At 50.8% G+C, this 18,366-nt stretch overlaps 3 protein-coding genes across 4 annotated transcripts in view; 2 read left to right on the top strand and 1 right to left on the bottom strand.

The window, feature by feature from the left end:
- Positions 1 to 1,798: 1,798 nt before the first annotated feature.
- Bax (BCL2 associated X, apoptosis regulator) lies at positions 1,799 to 7,363 on the top strand. Of its 2 annotated transcripts, XM_021167022.2 has the most exons (6): positions 1,799 to 1,955; positions 2,426 to 2,477; positions 2,574 to 2,720; positions 3,398 to 3,533; positions 5,634 to 5,738; positions 7,097 to 7,363. In XM_021167022.2, the coding sequence occupies exons 1-6, from the start codon at positions 1,922 to 1,924 to the stop codon at positions 7,199 to 7,201; spliced, it is 579 nt and encodes a 192-aa protein (XP_021022681.1). In that variant the 5' UTR covers positions 1,799 to 1,921; the 3' UTR covers positions 7,202 to 7,363. The 2 variants fall into 2 exon arrangements, with proteins under 2 accessions (XP_021022681.1, XP_021022682.1); XM_021167023.2 differs by lacking the exon at positions 2,426 to 2,477 and having other exon boundaries at positions 1,890 to 1,956; positions 2,573 to 2,720.
- Positions 7,364 to 9,169: 1,806 nt separating this feature from the next.
- On the top strand, positions 9,170 to 10,977 carry Ftl (ferritin light chain). Its single transcript, XM_021166278.2, has 5 exons — positions 9,170 to 9,503; positions 9,795 to 9,941; positions 10,406 to 10,531; positions 10,756 to 10,872; positions 10,951 to 10,977. Exons 1-5 carry the CDS (start codon positions 9,402 to 9,404, stop codon positions 10,975 to 10,977), a joined length of 519 nt encoding a protein of 172 aa, XP_021021937.1. The 5' UTR covers positions 9,170 to 9,401.
- Positions 10,978 to 12,371: 1,394 nt separating this feature from the next.
- Positions 12,372 to 18,366, bottom strand: part of Gys1 (glycogen synthase 1) — a 19,790-nt gene continuing 13,795 nt past the window's right edge. The window contains exons 13-16 of the mRNA XM_021168983.2: positions 17,388 to 17,483; positions 17,135 to 17,298; positions 14,138 to 14,218; positions 12,372 to 13,999 (exon numbers count right to left, since the gene is read on the bottom strand). Coding sequence (XP_021024642.1) covers positions 13,673 to 13,999; positions 14,138 to 14,218; positions 17,135 to 17,298; positions 17,388 to 17,483 — 668 coding nt within the window. The 3' untranslated portion in view covers positions 12,372 to 13,672. The remainder of the gene's footprint in view (positions 14,000 to 14,137; positions 14,219 to 17,134; positions 17,299 to 17,387; positions 17,484 to 18,366) is intronic.

Raw genomic sequence — 18,366 nt, 5'->3', positions numbered from 1 at the left:
AAAAGGAAAAGAAAAGAAAAGAAAAGAAAAGAAAAGAAAAGAAAAGAAAAGAAAAGAAAAGAAAAAGGAGAGCTGTCCGTGGTGGTGCACACCCTCAATCCCCACACAGAAGAGGCAGGCAGTTCTCTATGTTCCAGGCCAGTTTGGTCTACAGACTGAGTTCCAGGACAGCCAGGGCTACACAGAAGCTGTTTCAAATAACAAACAAAAACTCTGGGTGCTTTCAGAGCTTTTTCAACAGAGGACTCAAGCCAAGAGGCTTTCTGACACCCAGATAACTCTACCCTTCCCCTGCTCAAAACTTCCCCTGGGTCTCAGGTCTCAGACACCCTCAGAAGACTGACAATTCCTGCTAGAAAACTCCAGAGTGTCTGGCCTGGCCTGCTGCTACTTCACATTATTCTCCTCTTCCTCCTTCTCCTTCTCTTTTTTTCTTTCTCTTCTTTTTTTTTTCCAAAACAGGGTTTCTCTAAGTAGCCATGGCTGTCCTGGAACTGGCTTTGTAGTCCAGGCTGACCTCAAACTCAGAGATCTACCTTCCTGCGTTCTGAGGGCTGGGATTAAAAGCATACACAACCACCATCTGACTCTTTTTTCTTCTTCCTCCTCTTCTCCTTCCTCCTCCTCCTCTTCCTTTTGCTTGGTATCCTAGGCTGGCTTCAGATTCACAGCAATTCTTCATAGGTTTCCATGTTCTGTGGTTACAGGTATGGACCACAATACCAGGGTCTCTTTGCAACTCCCATCTTCCTCCCGGTTTCTTGTTTTGATTAAGGCTCTCAGTATCTAACTTAATTGACCTGTCACTTACTATGTAGACTTGTGTTTTGTAAAAAAAGAAATAGAACCAGGATATGTTTTGGTAGAGTGAGGTATGGTGAGGTGAGAAGGGTGCCTCAGAGGGTCCATCACTGAGAAATCCCTTCCTCCTGAAATACCGGCCATGTAGTATGTAGCACCAGATGATGTAGTGTGGAATAGAGTTTATTTAGGGCATGGGAAGTAGAGTTGGGAAAGGAGGAGAGAGAGAGAAAGGAGGGGAGGAGAAGTAGTGGAGAGAGAAGAGGCCCGCCAGGAACACCTGGAAGGCGGGGAAGGTGAGAGAAGGAGAAAAGGGGCAGGGAGAGAAGAGGCAGGAAGTAAGAGAATAAGATGAGTAAGTGAGCAGGAGAGCGAGGAGGGGGCAAACAGCCCTTATATAGTAGGCTAGGCATACCTGACTGTTGCCAGGTAACTATGGGGCGGAGCCTAGAAGGACTGCTTCTAGGATGTCTCAATTTCACAGACATCTGCTTGCTTGTAGTTCCCAAGGCTGGAATTAAAGACGTTGTAGCTACCACGTACAGCCTGTTTTTGTGTTTTGAGATAGATTCTTACTTAATAGTGCAGCTTGGACTCAAACTATTTTATCCAGACTTGCCTCGAACTCTTTAGCAATCTTGTTGCTTCACTCTATCAGAGGTATGGACCATCACTGGTCAACTGTTTTTATTTTCCTCCCCAGTTTGGGGCAATCTCTTATAGTCCAGGTTGGTTTTGAGCTCGAGGCAATACTCCCGTCCTGCCTCAGCCTCCCAATGCTGGGATGACAAGCATATCCCAGGCAAGCTTTGAACTTGCGGCAATTCTGCTTTAGCCTCCTCAGTGCTCTCTACCATGAATCTATGGGAAGAAGAAATAATGGGGGGAAAAAACCAACCAACTCTGGGCATCAGGTCGGGTGAAGGTCGATCCGCGCATGCGTTCATTTAGTACCCGCGGCCCCGCCCCTGCAGCGCGCGATGGTGATCACGTGACTAGTCCTGCGGGGCGGAGGCCATGTTGCGGGGCACCCACGTGAGGGCCTCACGTCCACGATCAGTCACGTGACCGTGGCGCGCCGCAGCCGCCGGGGCGCACCCGGCGAGAGGCAGCGGCAGTGATGGACGGGTCCGGGGAGCAGCTCGGGAGCGGCGGTGAGGCGGGAGGCGGAGGACTAGGCCCGGTCCAAGAACCCTAGGACCCCTCTGGCTTTGGGCTCGGGCGGGAGCAGGCTGGGGCGCGCGGATCCATTCCCACCGGCTCATCCGCACCCCGAGAGCGGATATCCGCGTGCGCGCCCCCGGGCAGGCCCGGGCTTGTCGCTGGCGCCACTTCCTGCTGGTGGCCTGGGATGGGACAGAAGGCCAGCGCCACCTCCTCCCACCCCCAGCTGGGGGTCTGTTTGCTTTTGGCATTCTGCTCTCTGGGTTTGCTGTGGAGCTGGGATGCAGGCCGGGTCCCGCCCCCTGTCCATCAGAAGCAGTAGCCAGGCCTTCCATGCTACTTGTCACTACTAGGGGCCCAAGCTCTGTCTCCCCTCAGGGTTATGAGCCTACCCATCCATCCCCCTGACTCTCCCTGGGACCCAGGAGTCCAGGCACCCCTTTCCTCCTCTCTCCCCCAGGGCCCACCAGCTCTGAACAGATCATGAAGACAGGGGCCTTTTTGCTACAGGGGTGAGTGCGATGCTCCTAGTGTGGCGGGATGGGCTTTCGGAACACCGCTTGGTTCTCAACATTCTGCATCTCTCCCCTCTTTCCATTCACATGTAGTTTCATCCAGGATCGAGCAGGAAGGATGGCTGGGGAGACACCTGAGCTGACCTTGGAGCAGCCGCCCCAGGATGCGTCCACCAAGAAGCTGAGCGAATGTCTCCGGCGAATTGGAGATGAACTGGACAGCAATATGGAGCTGCAGAGGTGTGCTTCCTGGGACCTGGGGTCCGTCAAGGGGTCTCCTGCCGCACTGGGCACTGTTGTTCTTCTCCCAAGGGACTAGGTGTCCCCCACTCAACTCAGATAGAATCCAGGGCTTGTTTACATTGTTTACATCCAGCCCTTTACCCTTGAGCCACACCCCTTGCTTGGTGGGTGTTAGGCAAGTTTTCTCTTCTGAGCCATACTTTCAGTCTCTTGCTGGTGGATGCTTGGCCATACCTCCAGCTGGTTATGGCGGGTTCTAGTAGGCGGTGCTCTGCTACCAGGCTGTGCTCACAGCCCCTCACTGGTGACTGCTAGGTGAAGCTCTCTACCTTTGAGCCTCTCACTTGTGGATGCTGTGCAAATGCTGGACCATGAAGCCGTGGATCCAGCCCCTCATGGCTAAGCCATGACCCAGCCCTCCACGTGTAGATATTTAGGAAAATATGCTTTTGCTCAGTCAAGCCCCAGTCCACATCCCCCAGGACCCCGTATTTACAATTCAAGGTACCACTTTCTTCACTTTCTTAGGTGCACGTCTTATCTCCTTCCCAGTCCGCTAGCCATAGTTTCAGCCTGGGCTGGTCCTTGTGTCCTCTGTAGTCTGGGGGAACATGTGGGAACTCCCATACTGGGCCCGACATCTCACCCAGCGTCTGTTTGCCCCTGTCCTGTAGGATGATTGCTGACGTGGACACGGACTCCCCCCGAGAGGTCTTCTTCCGGGTGGCAGCTGACATGTTTGCTGATGGCAACTTTAACTGGGGCCGCGTGGTTGCCCTTTTCTACTTTGCTAGCAAACTGGTGCTCAAGGTAGGCAGCTGGAGGGTCACGAGCCCAGAGGTGCACCCCGCTCAGGTCTGTGAGGACCAGGGAACAGGCTGTGTAATAAATGCCTGTACCTTCACTTAGTCATTCCACAAATGTATCAGCCCTAATGTGTGGTGGGCTGTCTCTAGCACCTGAACTCTGCTCCAAACAGCGAAAGCTAGCCCTTCCTTGAGGGCGCTCTGGTTGATGGTGGATACGTGTAAGGTAGACTATTGAGATGAGCCAGAGTAGCCTAGAAAGATTTCTCAGTATAGGTGGTCTTAAACTGATCTGGTGGCACATGCCTGTAATTCCAGGACTTGTGGGGCAGCTGCCATAGGAGTATCAGGAGTTGAAGTTTAGCTGCAGTTAAATACTGAGTTTTGGGCTATCCTGGGCTACCTAAACTAAGACTTATTGTTTTTTGGGTTTTTTTGTTTGTTTATTTGTTTGTTGTTGTTGTTGTTTTCCGAGACAGGGTTTCTCTGTGTAGCCCTGGCTTGTCCTGGAACTCACTTTGTAGACCAGGCTGGCCTCGAACTCAGAAATCCACCTGCCTCTGCCTCCCAAGTGCTGGGATTAAAGGGGCACGCCACCACGCCCAGCTTCATTACATTTAAAAAAAAAAAAAAGATTTATTTATTTATTTTATTTATGTGAGTACATTGTAGCTGTCTTCAGACACTCCAGAAGAGGGCGGCAGATCTCCTTACTGATGGTTGTGAGTCACCATTCGGTTGTGGGATTTGAACTCTGGACCTTCGGGAGAGCAGTCAGTGCTCTTAACTGCTGAGCTCTCTAGCCCTGACCTAGTTTTTTATTTATTTATTAATAAAAACAAAAACAAAAAACAAAGACAGAAATGGACAGGACAGTAGGTGTGGTAGTGTAGCTGAGTTTTGGGGGCCTGAGCATAGCACGGATGAAGCCTTAGGTTCTGTCTCCTATCAGCATACACACAAATACCAAAGAGGCGCTGGGACTGCAGATCTTCAAGGTGGTGCTTGGCTGGCATGTGTCCTGGCCCTGGGTCAGTGCCACATGAACTAGGGGTGGTTGGAACATGCCTGCAGTGCTAGCACTTGGAAGTTGGAGGTAGGAGGATCACAAGTTCAAGACCAGGCTGTGGTGGGGTGTGTTGGAGCAGGAAGATGCTGCAGAGCCACTGTGGCATATTTTACTTGTTATTTGTAGTGCTACTGTCACATTTGGGACACTTTTTTTTTTTTTTTTTTAAATTTTTTTTTGGTTTTTTTTTTTTTTTTTTTTTTTTTTTTTTTAAAGATTTATTTATTGATTATATGTAAATACACTGTAGCTGTCTTCAGACACTCCAGAAGAGGNATGGTTGTGAGCCACCATGTGGTTGCTGGGATTTGAACTCTGGACCTTCGGAAGAGCAGTCGGGTGCTCTTACCCACTGAGCCATCTCACCAGCCCCTATTTTGGTTTTTCGAGACAGGGTTTCTCTGTATAGCCCTGGCTGTCCTGGAGCTCACTTTGTAGACCAGGCTGGCCTCAAACGCAGAAATCCGCCTGCCTCTGCCTCCCGAGTGCTGGGATTAAAGGCGTGCGCCACCATGCCCGGCTTGGGACACTCTTGATTGTCCTCCACGCCATCCCCCACCTCCTTGATGAGGTTTCATGCCTGAGCTGACGGGTCTTCAGTATTGGAGGTAAAAGGAATGCAGGCCAGGAAGAGAGCATTGTTCCAGTCAGGAGAGCAGAGCCTCAGTTGGCTAGGAGGTGGTCTTCCCTGGTCCAGAAAACCACTCTAGGAAGTGACTTAGGCAGGCCGGGCGGTGGTGGCGCACACCTTAATCCCAGCACTTCGGAGGCAGAGGCAGGCGGATTTCTGAGTTCGAGGCCAGCCTGGTCTTGAGCCTTACCTCTGAGCCTTTTGGTTTTTACCTAGAGGGCGCTGAGGAGTCAGGGCGCTGAGCAGGTAAGGGAAGCTTTAGTGTATAATTAGCGGAGCTGCCTTAGACTGCTGGGGAGAGACTGCTTAGCAAAGGCACAGGGTTAAAAGCAAGGGCTTGAGATCACCTCTGGGCAGTGGGGACAAGATTCAGTCCCCAAGTGTCATCTTCCCACTCCCTGCAGGCCCTGTGCACTAAAGTGCCCGAGCTGATCAGAACCATCATGGGCTGGACACTGGACTTCCTCCGTGAGCGGCTGCTTGTCTGGATCCAAGACCAGGGTGGCTGGGTGAGACCCCTCAGGCCTAGCTATACTTGAGACCTTCCTGGTGCTGTGCCCCTTTAATTCACTCGCCATTAAGTTATTTCTTTTTTTTTTTCTTTAAAGATTTATTTATTTATTTTATGTATGTGAATACACTGTAGCTGTACAGATGGTTGTGAGCCTTCATGTGGTTGTTGGGAATTGAATTTAGGACTCCTACTCACTCTGGCCTAAAGATATATTTATTATTATAAGGGAACTGTTGCTGTCTTCAGACACACCAGAAGAGGGAGCCAGAATCTCATTATGGGTGGTTGTGAGCCACTATGTGGTTGCTGGGATTTGAACTCAGGACTTTTGGAAGAGTAATCAATGCTCTTAACCGCTGAGCCATCTTGCCAGCCCTATAAAGTTATTTCATTGCCACTTCATAGCTGTAATTTTGCTGCTGTTATGAATCATAATGTCAATATTTGATACGTGACCCCTCTGGGGTCATGAACTAAAAGGTTGAGAGCCACTTTTTCAGATCTAAGGGTCAGCACAGAGGTGCCCCCGGGCATTCAGACAATGACCTAAGCTAGGTATCCTCAGATCTACCAGCTTAGTGCCTCTGGTACCCACTGACTTCCATGGCCTGACTTGATTGCTCCCTTCCTTTCTGGAATCTCTCAAATGCACTGGGTGATCCTCTGACGGCCATCTTGTTGTGTTTCTCGTTTATTTATTTACATAGTGAGGTGGCCTCCTGTATCTCAGGCTGTCCTCAGACTCACTCTATAGCTGAAGATGCCCTTGAACGTCTGAGCTCCTGCTCCCACATGTCAGTGTAGGAGCTGATGGATAGACAGACCCCAGGCCCTGTGCACCCTAGGCAAGCACCCTACAGGCTGAGCCTTTGTCCTCCCTGTCATGCATACATGCCTGGCCTGGAAGTTACTATGTAGCCCATACTAGTCCAAACATGTGGTCTTCAGTTCAGTATTACCTTCTCAAGTGCTGAGATTACTGCTATGGGCTGCCACTTCCAGATGTTAATCAGGGGTTTTTGGGGCTTTTTTTTTGTTTACATTTTGTTTTGTTTTCCCATTTTGGGATCATGGGTTGAGTGGGATACTTTTTACATTTATTTATTTTGTGCGTGTATGTGTGTGTGTGTGTGTCCTTTTGTGCATGAGCTATCTTGCTGGCCCTAAGTTTTGTTTTCTGAATGAGGGTCTCAATAAACTTCACAGGTTGGCATTAGACTTACAGCCCTCCTTCATAGGGTTCCTGAGTGCTGGGGTTATAAGCCCAAGAGCGCCTTAGCATCCCTTCATGGGAAATCTCTTTCTTCCCCCTGCAATTTGGTATTGAAGTCACACCCATCTCTCTGTTCTCAGGAAGGACTCCTCTCCTACTTCGGGACCCCCACATGGCAGACCGTGACCATCTTTGTGGCTGGAGTCCTCACCGCCTCGCTCACTATCTGGAAGAAGATGGGCTGAGGCCTCCCACTGCCTTGGACTGTGTCTTTTCTTCATAAATTATGACATTTTCCTGGGGTGAATGGGGGAAGGGGAAAGGCATTTTTCTTACTTTTGTAATTATTGGGAGGGGTGGGAATGGTGGCCTGGGGAGGCGCCAATAAACCTCAGGTCCACTTTGGATTGTATGGTCCCTGTCCCTTGTCCGTCCAGCTGCCATCCCAAGCACAGGCACCAGGCCCACCGTACCCCTGAGGCTCCAATCAGGGACCGTGAAGAGTACACACTGCAGCTGCAGAGCTGTCTTCAGCCCTGGGGACAGGAGCCTGGAATTCCAGAGATCCTGCTGATTCTGAAAGGATAAAATGGAGGGAGGGAAGGAGGGAGGGGGAGGCCAGGAGGCCACCGGAACTGGAGGAGATTCCTAGATGCTGGATTACCAGAGGTGCCAGAAGGGAAGAGGAAGCCATTTTAAGGGGACTTGGTCTTTTGTTCCACCCTCAATCCCCCAGTCTGAGATTCTGCCACTCAGATTTGTGTACCTCTTTCCTTTCTGTGTACTTGTCCCCTGTGGCTTCCGGGTTTTATCTTTTTCCACCTTTACAGCCTTGTCCAGGCCTGTCGGGGTGAAGGCCAAAGGTCAGGTTCTGGAGCACTGTGGTTAATGAGTAACTCTGACCCCCAATCAACAGACCACCGCAGACGGCAAGTCAGAAGAAAGATATGTGTAGGCTAGCCACTCCAGAGCCGTACAGCTGCCTGACCACACTCAGGGAAAACACCACAAGCCCCTTAGCCAGGGGACTTCTGGCTGTCAGCCTGGGTGTGGCCTGCCGCCTGCCCCACCGCCATGCTGAGCTCAGCGTGACTCAGCAGAGCTGACCTTGCCACCCCTTCCACTAAGGGCCTCAGCAGTGCATTCTTCCGGCCCCGCATGGCTCCCTTGACCCATCTTACTGTTTCTTCCTTTAGCTCCTTTTCACGATGGGGGCTGGTTTCCCTTTGCCCTCCTCTCAGGCTTCTGAGGTTAGACCCTGGTATGAGCCTGTCCTGTCCTCAAAAGTCCACTTGGGCCTTGCACACCCCAACTGTTCTGCGAAAGACTGACTGTCTGTTTCTGGGTCCTGAGTTCTTGCTCTCCCTAACTCTCGGGCCTTTTGATTCCAAAAGAGCAACCTGCAAGGAGGCTTCTGGACCAAACTCCAGGAAGGAGCCCAGCAATTCTCCAAAGCGCCACCATGCATGTCTGTTTCTAGAAAGACAGGTCCACTGGCACAGACCCAGACAGACAGGCTGACCAGAACGCCAAAGTCCTGTCTGGGCCTCCACATGTCACCTTCCAGAGCACCAGAGGGAGGTGCACACACGGTAACCCAAGGCTCTCTGCCCACTCCAAGCCCTCAAAAGGCTTCAGGACCTCCAGGGTTCCAGAAAACAGAAAAACAAGCAAACCACCTTAGTTCCTATCCTGAACCTAAAACCCTACACTTCTGGGCATCCCTTCCATTCCCTCAAGGAGAGCTCTAGAATCTCTGGAATACCAGACTTCCCCATGAAGTGACATATCCCTTCATCGTGTGCAATTGGACATACGGAGGTTCCCTTCGCATTTACAGACATCACTCCACACTCAGCCCATCCCCAGATCCATGTTCTCAGGCCCCAGAATTCTCTTTTGTGAGACACCCTGAAAGGACCTCGAAGTCCTCCCCTCCCCAGGGTCTCAGTGACCCAGAGCCTAGAACCCTGCGACTCCCCCAGGATGCGCCTCCGAATCCGGACCACCGCCCCTCCCCCAAGCCTCCATTTCACAAGGCCTCGCGCTCCAGTCCCGTGACTTCATCTCATGGGACTGGGTGGGTGGGGAGCGAGATTCCCCTCAGCTCTGGATTGGTCAAGTATACTTTTCCGTCTCCGCCTCACGCCACCGCCGATTGGTTAGTCTCGGGCCTGGGGCACCCCGCCCTCCGGAGGGTCAACATGCTATAAAAGGAGCTCTCCTCGCCCAGGACTTAGAGCAGCGCCTTGGAGGTCCCGTGGATCTGTGTCTTGCTTCAACAGTGTTTGAACGGAACAGACCCGGGGATTCCCACTGAACTCGCTTCCAGCCGCCTTACAAGTCTCTCCAGTCGCAGCCTCCGGGACCATCTCCTTGCTGCCTTCGGCTCCTAGGACCAGTCTGCACCGTCTCTTCGCGGTTAGCTCCTACTCCGGATCAGCCATGACCTCTCAGATTCGTCAGAATTATTCCACCGAGGTGGAAGCTGCCGTGAACCGCCTGGTCAACTTGCACCTGCGGGCCTCCTACACCTACCTCTCTCTGGTGAGCAGCTCGGGGTTGCCTTCCGAACGGGGATCCATCACGCCCACCCTCCTGCGCATGCGCGGGCCTTCTTTGTTCCATCCAGGGCAGAGACTGCGCTCCGGCCTCTCCCCCTCCCTGCGCGCTGTGTACTTAGTAGTTTTGTCTGACTGGAACTCGCTGGGCAGACCGGGCTGCCCTCGAGATCTCACACGTACTGCCTCCGCCTCTTGAGTGTTGCGATTGAAATTTACAGTGTGAGCCGAGCCACCGCGTTCCGTTAACTCGTATTTGTAACCCTTCTTCCCGCAGGGCTTCTTTTTTGATCGGGATGACGTGGCTCTGGAGGGCGTAGGCCACTTCTTCCGCGAATTGGCCGAGGAGAAGCGCGAGGGAGCCGAGCGTCTCCTCGAGTTGCAGAACGATCGCGGGGGCCGTGCACTCTTCCAGGATGTGCAGGTAAGAAGCGGGGGCATTGGGCACTACCGAGCATGTGCGCTTGCTTGCCATCCCCATAGTTTGGGCGTCCGGGTAGACGTCTTGGAAGGGAGGGGTGGCAGGACTATTGTAGACAATAGGGCGTCACGCCAAGTTACTACTGTGTGGGCTCTTGGAGTATGTAGAGCAACTAAACCCAGCAGGATGTCAGAAACTGAAAAGTGGGGGTAATTACAGAATACAGATGAGGACTGCTGGGCGGGGGAGAGGTGGTGTCTCTGTAGCCCTAGCTAGCATGGAAGTCACAATGTAGACCAGGTTGCCTCCTAGTCAAGAGATCCTCCTGTCTTTTCTCCCAATCTCTCAGTGGTGGGATTAAAGACCACATCCCCTTGTTTTTCCCCACTGTGCCCACTTTCCTGTGCAGTCAGTTTTATATTGACTGGGTGAAGGATGTAATCTAGGCTTGATATTCTTGTGTGCAGAAACCATCTCAAGATGAATGGGGTAAAACCCAGGAGGCCATGGAAGCTGCCTTGGCCCTGGAGAAGAACCTGAACCAGGCCCTCTTGGATCTGCATGCCCTGGGTTCTGCCCGCGCAGACCCTCATGTAAGTACCTTGCTAATCATTTCTTCCCTTCTGACTGTGTGTGTTGGCTTTCAACTCCCAGTAATTTAACCCTCCTGCCTCCCGAGTGCTGATTGCAGAAGCACCACACGCAGTACTCGAGGACACACCTACCTACCTGCCCTTGAGGGCAGAATTTTTTTTTAAACTCCTGCTCACACCCGTCTCTTAGAACTGGGTCTCTGATGTCTCTCCTTCCTTTACAGCTCTGTGACTTCTTGGAAAGCCACTTCCTGGATAAGGAGGTGAAACTCATCAAGAAGATGGGCAACCACCTGACCAACCTCCGTAGGGTGGCAGGGCCGTGGACGTTGTACATCGTGGTGCGCACTAGGCTCCGCACCACGATGTACAACGTCCTCTGTGCCTTCCAAGGGGCTCCCCCCTCTGCTCTGCACCAGCCCGCCCTGGGACCTCCACCTGAATAAACCTCTCAAGCCACTAGGCAGCTTTGTAACCGCCCTGGAGCCTCTGTCAAGTCTTGGACCAAGTGAAAATAAAGCTTTTTGAGACAGCAGCTGGTGTTTTTTCTATATATGTGGGAGGGGTGCAGGAGAAAGAAGAGGTTGGCTCTACTCCTGTTTTTTGTGGGAACCCACATGTGATAACTTACAGCAATCTCTCTCTCTATGGTAGTATCTGCCTTTTCATGTGGCAAATCCAGGTCGTAGGAGTCTGCTGTAGCAGTTTGCCTAGTCCTTGGTTTATGTTACTGTGCAGGGAAGTGAAAAGGCTTCAACATCCAAGTTCAGAAATGGGTTAAACATACAAATAGAAGGCCAGGAGGTGAACAAGCTGAACCCTGGGTGCTGGCTGAGCGAGGGTGGGGAGCCAGGGTGTCAACTGAATTCTAAACTAGAGCTGGGCCCATCAAAATGAGGATGTGAAACTTGGGACCATTGCCCAAATGGGAACTAAACCATTGCAAAGGAGTTAGAAACATGGGAAGTTGGTGGGGTGGGGGTGGAGCACTGGACAATACTGCTGTGTCAGCTCACACTGGTTAAAAGAACTCAAGGGTTGTATGAAGCCACATGATAGGCCCTTGGTTCAGTATTATGCCATTGCTCTGGGGGAAGCAGTCATGTGGACAGGAAGATGACCCAATACAACCACAGGTTTCTTCTGGTCAGGCCACTCCACCCCTAAAAGCATGAGATTGATACTGGGAGGGTCTGGGGGTTAGAGCAAGAACTGGAGTCATGCACAGGTCACTGAGGCTAAGCAGGGAGAACCTGCTAAAGGGATTCTGACAGCGATGTCCACGTGGGAAACAACATTGAGAAAGAAGCAGGACAAAGTCCTGTGGCTGGAATCGAGTTTCTCACTGTGTTGCGGTGACATTCTGCTTAGGGACATCTGTCCCTGGCTTTTCACTTCTTCAGGCTAAATCTCACCAATTGCCCAAGCTGGCCCCAGAAACGCTAGTCCATGTAAGGTTTGAACTTTGGATCCTTTGACCTGTGCATTTGTGATTTTCCCAAGGGTCCTCCATGTTGGCCACCATCTACCCAAGGTCACTAGGGCCAGTGTTTGCCACTTGTATCTCAAATCTAAGCATTCAGATGTACCTTTCCTAACATCAGCACGGGGACCTCAGAACAGTAACCCAGATCTGCACAGAATAGAAGACTATGGAGCTCGTAAGAGCAGAACTAAAATCTGGGGAAGCTGGCACTCCTGGTAATGCCAGCTCTTGAGAGGTTGAGGTAGGACTGCTGTGAATTTGAACCATCTGGGGGGTGTAAGGCAAGATCCTATCTGTAAAAACTAAAATACAGGACTGGGAAAGCAAGGGAGACACCCACCACACCACAAGAGCTTATGTCCAGCCACAGTTGGCATTCTTAAATACAGGTGTATTTTCTTTTTTTTTCATCTCTGGACACACTCCAATCACACACCTTCTGCCCTCCCCCTTCCAAATGCAAACCAAAGGCACTGGGCCAGACACAGCACACGTGAGGAGGGGCCCGCCCATTCACTGAAGCTGGGGGCAGGACGAAGCTTGCAGGCAGAAAGGCCTCGAGGTACATGTGGGGCTTCAAGAAGCCGGTGGGCTCGGTTTTGTATCAGGAAAGGGGACCAGGGTGCAGCACAGTGACAAAAGACTCCTGATTCAGCCACTGGGACCCAGAACCCAGTGGTTTCACAGTGGGCTGAGCACTTGTGGGGTTGACAGACATTCTGCCCTCAATGGAGGCATTCCCTAGAGGGGACACCGGACCAAGGAAAAGAAGGTCTGGTCCAGAAAAAGGCAGAAAGGTGTCTGGTCCAACTCTGCATGCTCCTTTGAAGAAATGAACAGAACACACACAGGGAGGCCAACCTTGCAGCATGTCCTGGCATCGCAGTCGTGGGTTGAAATGGAGGACCGTGAGCATTCTGCTACCTTTACTTTGTTTTTGAGACAGTGTCTCATGTTGCCCAGTTTGGCCTTGAACTCCCTATGTAGCAGAGGATGGCCTTTAACTCTTGATCCGTCTACCTCTACCTACCGAGTGCTGGGATTACAGATGTGTTATCACCACACCAGGTTTATGAGGTTCTGGAGTTAGATCCCAGGGCTTCCGGCATGCCAGGCAAGCAATCTGCCCACAGAGCTACTGAGCTACCTTGCAAGCTGATTTTCAATTATGTTAATCCCGGAAATGTCCTAACTCTGAACTTGGCTGATTCGGGTGTCGGGAAGCCACACAGAATCCAACATGAGGTGGTCCCAGGGGCAGGCCTGAGCACAGCATACTCTGTATGATTATAGGATCAAACGAGGAAGCCACAGCCTGGAAGCCAATAAGCCAGGTGTCCTAAAACCTCTGGCATTGAAGAACAATGGCAGATGCCTGGCCTCTGGGACCCAGTCTAAGCCTGGAGACTCCAGATCAGTGCACAAAGAATGCATTCTGCAATCCAAGAAAGGCACGACGGCGTGGAGTGCGGGAACTCCAAGATTGGAGCTCAAGGGCTGGAGTGTCTGAAACGGAGGTTAGGCTATGGACCACACTGGGTAGGGGTCCCATTCAAGAGTCTGGAGTGGGGTTCAGGCACCCTCCCATCTGCATAGGCCCTCTGCGAGAGGGGCACAGGACAGGCAGGGAATGGGATTGGGATGGGGGTGGGAGCTTAGTTGCGCTCCTCACCCAGGGAACTGGTAGGACTCAGGGGCTCAGTGGGCGTGCTGAGTGAGCTGGAGGGCCCAGTGTCCACTGAGTTACTTCTCTTGCTGCCGCCTGTGGAGGAGGAACAGGAGGCCCTGCGTGGCCACTCAGGTGCCCGGATGTTGCGGCGGTCCTTGGCAGCCTCCTCTTCCTCATCGTAACGCTCACTGTCTTCCCCCAGGGGTCCGTCCCGTGGCTCTTCCTCATCCTCACTCTGGTGTGGGCTGGAGTGTCGAGACAGTGAGGGCGACGGCGGGACGGAGGCTGGCCGTGGGTACCGGTACCCCTGGGTCTGCATACCCAGAGCAGGCACAAACCAGAATGAATGGATGCCATTTAAGTCCCTAGAGGTGTTCACTAACTGTCAACCCCAAACCAGCCTGCCCCAGCCCTTCACTCCTGGCCCAGCGTTGATCCCGGCTCCACTTACCGCATCTACCTCATGGGGTTCATAGGTGAAGTGGTCAGGAAAGGCCTTGGCCAGAGCCATGTGGCGCGCAGACATGTAGTACTAGACAAGGAGGGCAGACAGCGTCAAGGACAGAGGCTACACACCTGGCTTCAGGAAGATAAACCCCAGGCACTTTTTTGTTTGTTTGTCTGGTTTGCTTTTTGAGAGTTTCTTTGTGTAAGCCCTGGCTGTCCTAGAACTCTGTAGATCAGGCTGACCTCAAAATCACAGAGATCCGCCTGCCTCTGCCTCCCGAGTGCTGGGATTAAAGGCGTGCGCCACCACGCCCGGCTTTGGGATTTATTAAAGGCCACCATTGTCCAGCCACATTTTTTCTACACAAGCCCTGCCACACACCCCTCATTACTGGTGGACACGAGGCAGGGTCTCTACCACTGAACCACTTCTCTGGTGGATTATAGTTAAGGGTCTAAAACCTTAAGGCACGCCCAGCTCCCCTGCTCCACCACTGAGCCATGCTCTCCACCTGTCACTGCTGGAGTCCCCAGCAATCTTCACTTGGTAACACTTGTGACTTTCCTGCCTCACCCTTCCAAGTAGCTGGATGACAAACCTGGGCTGGTGGGTACCGCTGGCCACACCTTCTTGTATTTTCTGTTTTGAGTTGGGAATGTTACTACGTGCCCCCCCAGCTAGCTTTGAACTTTGAGCCAGGCTCCAATTGCTATACCTTTATACAGATGAGCACACTGGGCAAAGTTATCTCTCCTATGCAAATGTTCCTATGCAAATGTGAATGTTCCAAGTGAACTAGGCATGGACCATGCTCTAGTCATACCTTCCTACAGGGCAGGTGAATTCTCAAATACTCTTTTGGTCACACAAATGAGAACTCTATCCAGATGCTATCTGTAGAGTTTTTTTTTTTTTATCTTTTATTTATTTATTCACTTATGTATTTATTTTTAGTTTTTGAGACTGGATCTATGTAATCTTGGCTGTCACAGACCAGGCCTTGAACTCACAGTGACCCACCTGTCTCTGTCTCCAAGTGCTTAGACTGAAGGTGGGCACTCTAACATCTTGCTCTTTTCATTTTTGATGCATGTATGTGCATATGTATGTGCATGTATGTGTGTATGTATGTGGCCTCTATATACAGAGGCCAGAGGACAACTTCAGATGTCATTTCTCAGGTACAATTCATCCTGAATTTTGTTTTGTAAGATTTATTTATATATATGCACATATGATGTGTGCTGTCATGTGCCTGTGTGTGGGGACTAGAAGGTGACATTCAGTCTTTTGCAGCTGGAATTCCAAGTGTTTCTGGGATGCCAGATTATGTGAGTGCTGCCTGACCTCTTCCTAAACACACTGAGCCATCTCTCCAGCTTCTCTGTCTGTCTGTCTCTGTCTGTCTGTCTCTCTCTCTCTGTTTCCTTTTTTCCTTGAGACAAGGTCTTGCTATGTCGACTAGGATGGCTTTGCACTCATAGTCTATGCCTGTAAAGTGCTGGGATTAAAGGCAGACAACCCCACACCTGGCTTTCACCTTGCTTATTGAGGCGGGGACTTGCCATAAATAGGATGCTGGCTGTCCAGTCTTTCTTTCTTTCTTTCTTTCTTTCTTTCTTTCTTTCTTTCTTTCTTCCTTCCTTCCTTCCTTCCTTCCTTCCTTCCTTCCTTCCTTTTTTTGGTTTTTCGAGACAGGGTTTCTCTGTGTAGCCTTAGCTGTCCTGGAACTCACTTTGTAGACCTGGCTGGCCTTGAACTCAGAAATCCGCCTGCCTCTGCTTCCCGAGTAAAAGCGTGCACCAACACGCCTGGCTCTTTCTTTCTATTTGTTTGTTTGTTTGTTGAGACAGAGCTTCTCTGTGTAGCCTTGCCTGTCACTGAACTCACTATGTAGATCAGGCTGGCCTTGAACTCAGAGATTTGCTTCCAGAGTGCTAGGTACCACCACTGCCTGGCCCCAAGTATCCTCTTTTTCTTCTTTTAAAAGACTTATTTATTTATTATATATGAATACATGAATACACTGTAGCTGTCTTCAGACACACCAGAAGAGGGCATCAGATCTCATTACAGATGTTTGTGAGCCACCATGGGTTGCTGGGATTTGAACTCAGGACCTCTGGAAGAACAGTCAGTGCTCTTAACCTCTGAGCCATCTCTCCAGCTCCTCCAGGTATCCTCTTATCTTTACCTTCCAGTGCTAAAATCATAGGGATCATCATATTGGGATTTTTTTTTAAATATGTGTGTATGAGTGTTTTATCTGCATGTGTTCTAGGTATCATACGTATGTCTGGTACCCACAGAAGCCAAGAGGGTATCAAAACTGCTGGAAGTGGAATTACAGATGTTTGTGAGCCACCATGTGGGTGCTGGGAACTGAACCCTAGTCCTCTGGAAGAGCAGCCAATGCTGTGTCTCTAACTCTGACAACAGTTTCTTTCTTGCTTTTTTGTTTGTTTGTTTGTTTGTTTTGTGCATTGGTGTTTTGACTGTGTGTGTGTCTATGTGAGAGTGTCAGATCTTGGAGTTACAAATAGTTATGAGCTACCATGTGGGTGCTGGGATTTGAACCACTGAGCTGTCTTTTTCAGCCTCACATCACTTCCTTAAAGAGACAACAACTACAATAAGCAGGAAACCATGATCTATCTCCAGCCTCTTTGTTTGTTTCTCTATGTAGCTCTGGCTGTCCTGGAACTTACTTTGTATCCAGGTTGCCTCTGTCTCCTGAGCTCTGTACCACCACACCATCTTCTCCATCTATCTCCATCTTCTCTCTCTTTTTTGGTTTTTCAAGACAGGGTTTCTTTGTGTAACAGAGTCCTAGCTGTCCTGGATTCCCTCTGTAGATTAGGCTGCCCAGGAACTCACAGAAATCCATCTGCCTCTGCCTTCTGAGGGCTGAGATTAAAGCATGCACCACCACGCCCAGCCCTATCTCCATTCTTTAAGGCTACAGAACCAGAGAAGGCCTAGGAAAGAACTCAGTCATACCCGGCCCAGGTACTTCCAATCTAGCAAGTCCGACAACCGTTCTGTGCGGTTCCGCTGGATGATGCGCTGTCGCCGGCTCTGCTGGCAGAAGCTGTACAGGAAGGAGGTGAGCTGTGAGCATGAATCATCCAGGCTGCGGAACCTCCGATCCAGAATGTAAATGCCTACAGAGGCAGGAATCAGGATTTGTTAAGGATAACAAAGTCTGAAATGGGGCCCAGCACCCGCCATGCTGTCCTCCCTCTGCACTGACCGTAAGCTGAGGGATCTGCGATGTGCTCCTCCATAAAGCAGCCAAAGCCGGAGAGGTTGGTGGAGATACTGGGGATGCCCATGACAGTGCACTCCGCTGTGGAGCCAAAGGTGGGAGGTGAAAAAAGGCTACTCAGTAGCCTGCCCTGTTAGAGATGGCTCTACATCGCCACCTGCTGGCAACTAAACCAACCGCGCCTGGCTACACCCACTAGGGTGCTGAGGGCCTCCCTATTTCTAGGAACCAAAGAGCCTTAGAAAAGTGACTCTGGGAAACGTGTGATAAAGAGAATACTTATTTATGGAACGCTAACCAACGCTGGCTCACAGAAATAACTTTACTTAACCATCATGGCGTTAAGATTCGTGTCTCTGAGTGTGTGTGTGAGAGAGAGACACGGCTTTAGATTATGACATGATCATAAGGTTGGTTGTAATTATTGTTTTAAGATTTATTAATTTTAAAGCCGGGCGTGGTGGCGCACGCCTTTAATCTCAGCACTTGGGAGGCAGAGGCAGGCGGATTTCTGAGTTCGAGGCCAGCCTGGTCTACAAAGTGAGTTCCAGGACAACCAGGGCTACACAGAGAAACCCTGTCTTGAAAAACAAAAAAACAAACAAACAAAAAAAGATTTATTAGTTTTTCATTTTTATGGGTATGGGTGATTTGCCAACATACATGCACCGCATGTAGGAAGCACCTGTGGAGGCCAGAGAGAGTGTTGGATCTCCTGGAAGTACAGTCAGACTGTTAGCAGCCATATGGGTGCTAGGAATTGAATCTGGGTTTTTTATGGCTGTTTTATTTTATTTTGGGCTTTGTTTTTTTGTTTGTTTGTTTGGAGGGGGGATTTGAGACAGGGTTTCTCTGTATAGCCCTGGGGCTGTCCTGGAACTCACTTTGTAGACCAGGCTGGCCTCGAACTCAGAAATCTGCCTGCCTCTGCCTCCCGAGTGCTGGGATTAAAGGCGTGTGCCAC

The sequence above is a fragment of the Mus caroli genome, chromosome 7 (genome assembly GCF_900094665.2).
Source record: "Mus caroli chromosome 7, CAROLI_EIJ_v1.1, whole genome shotgun sequence".
NCBI classification, from domain to species: Eukaryota; Metazoa; Chordata; class Mammalia; order Rodentia; family Muridae; genus Mus; species Mus caroli.
Note: the sequence above shows the minus strand (reverse complement) of the source record. Positions and strands in the feature narration are given on the sequence as shown.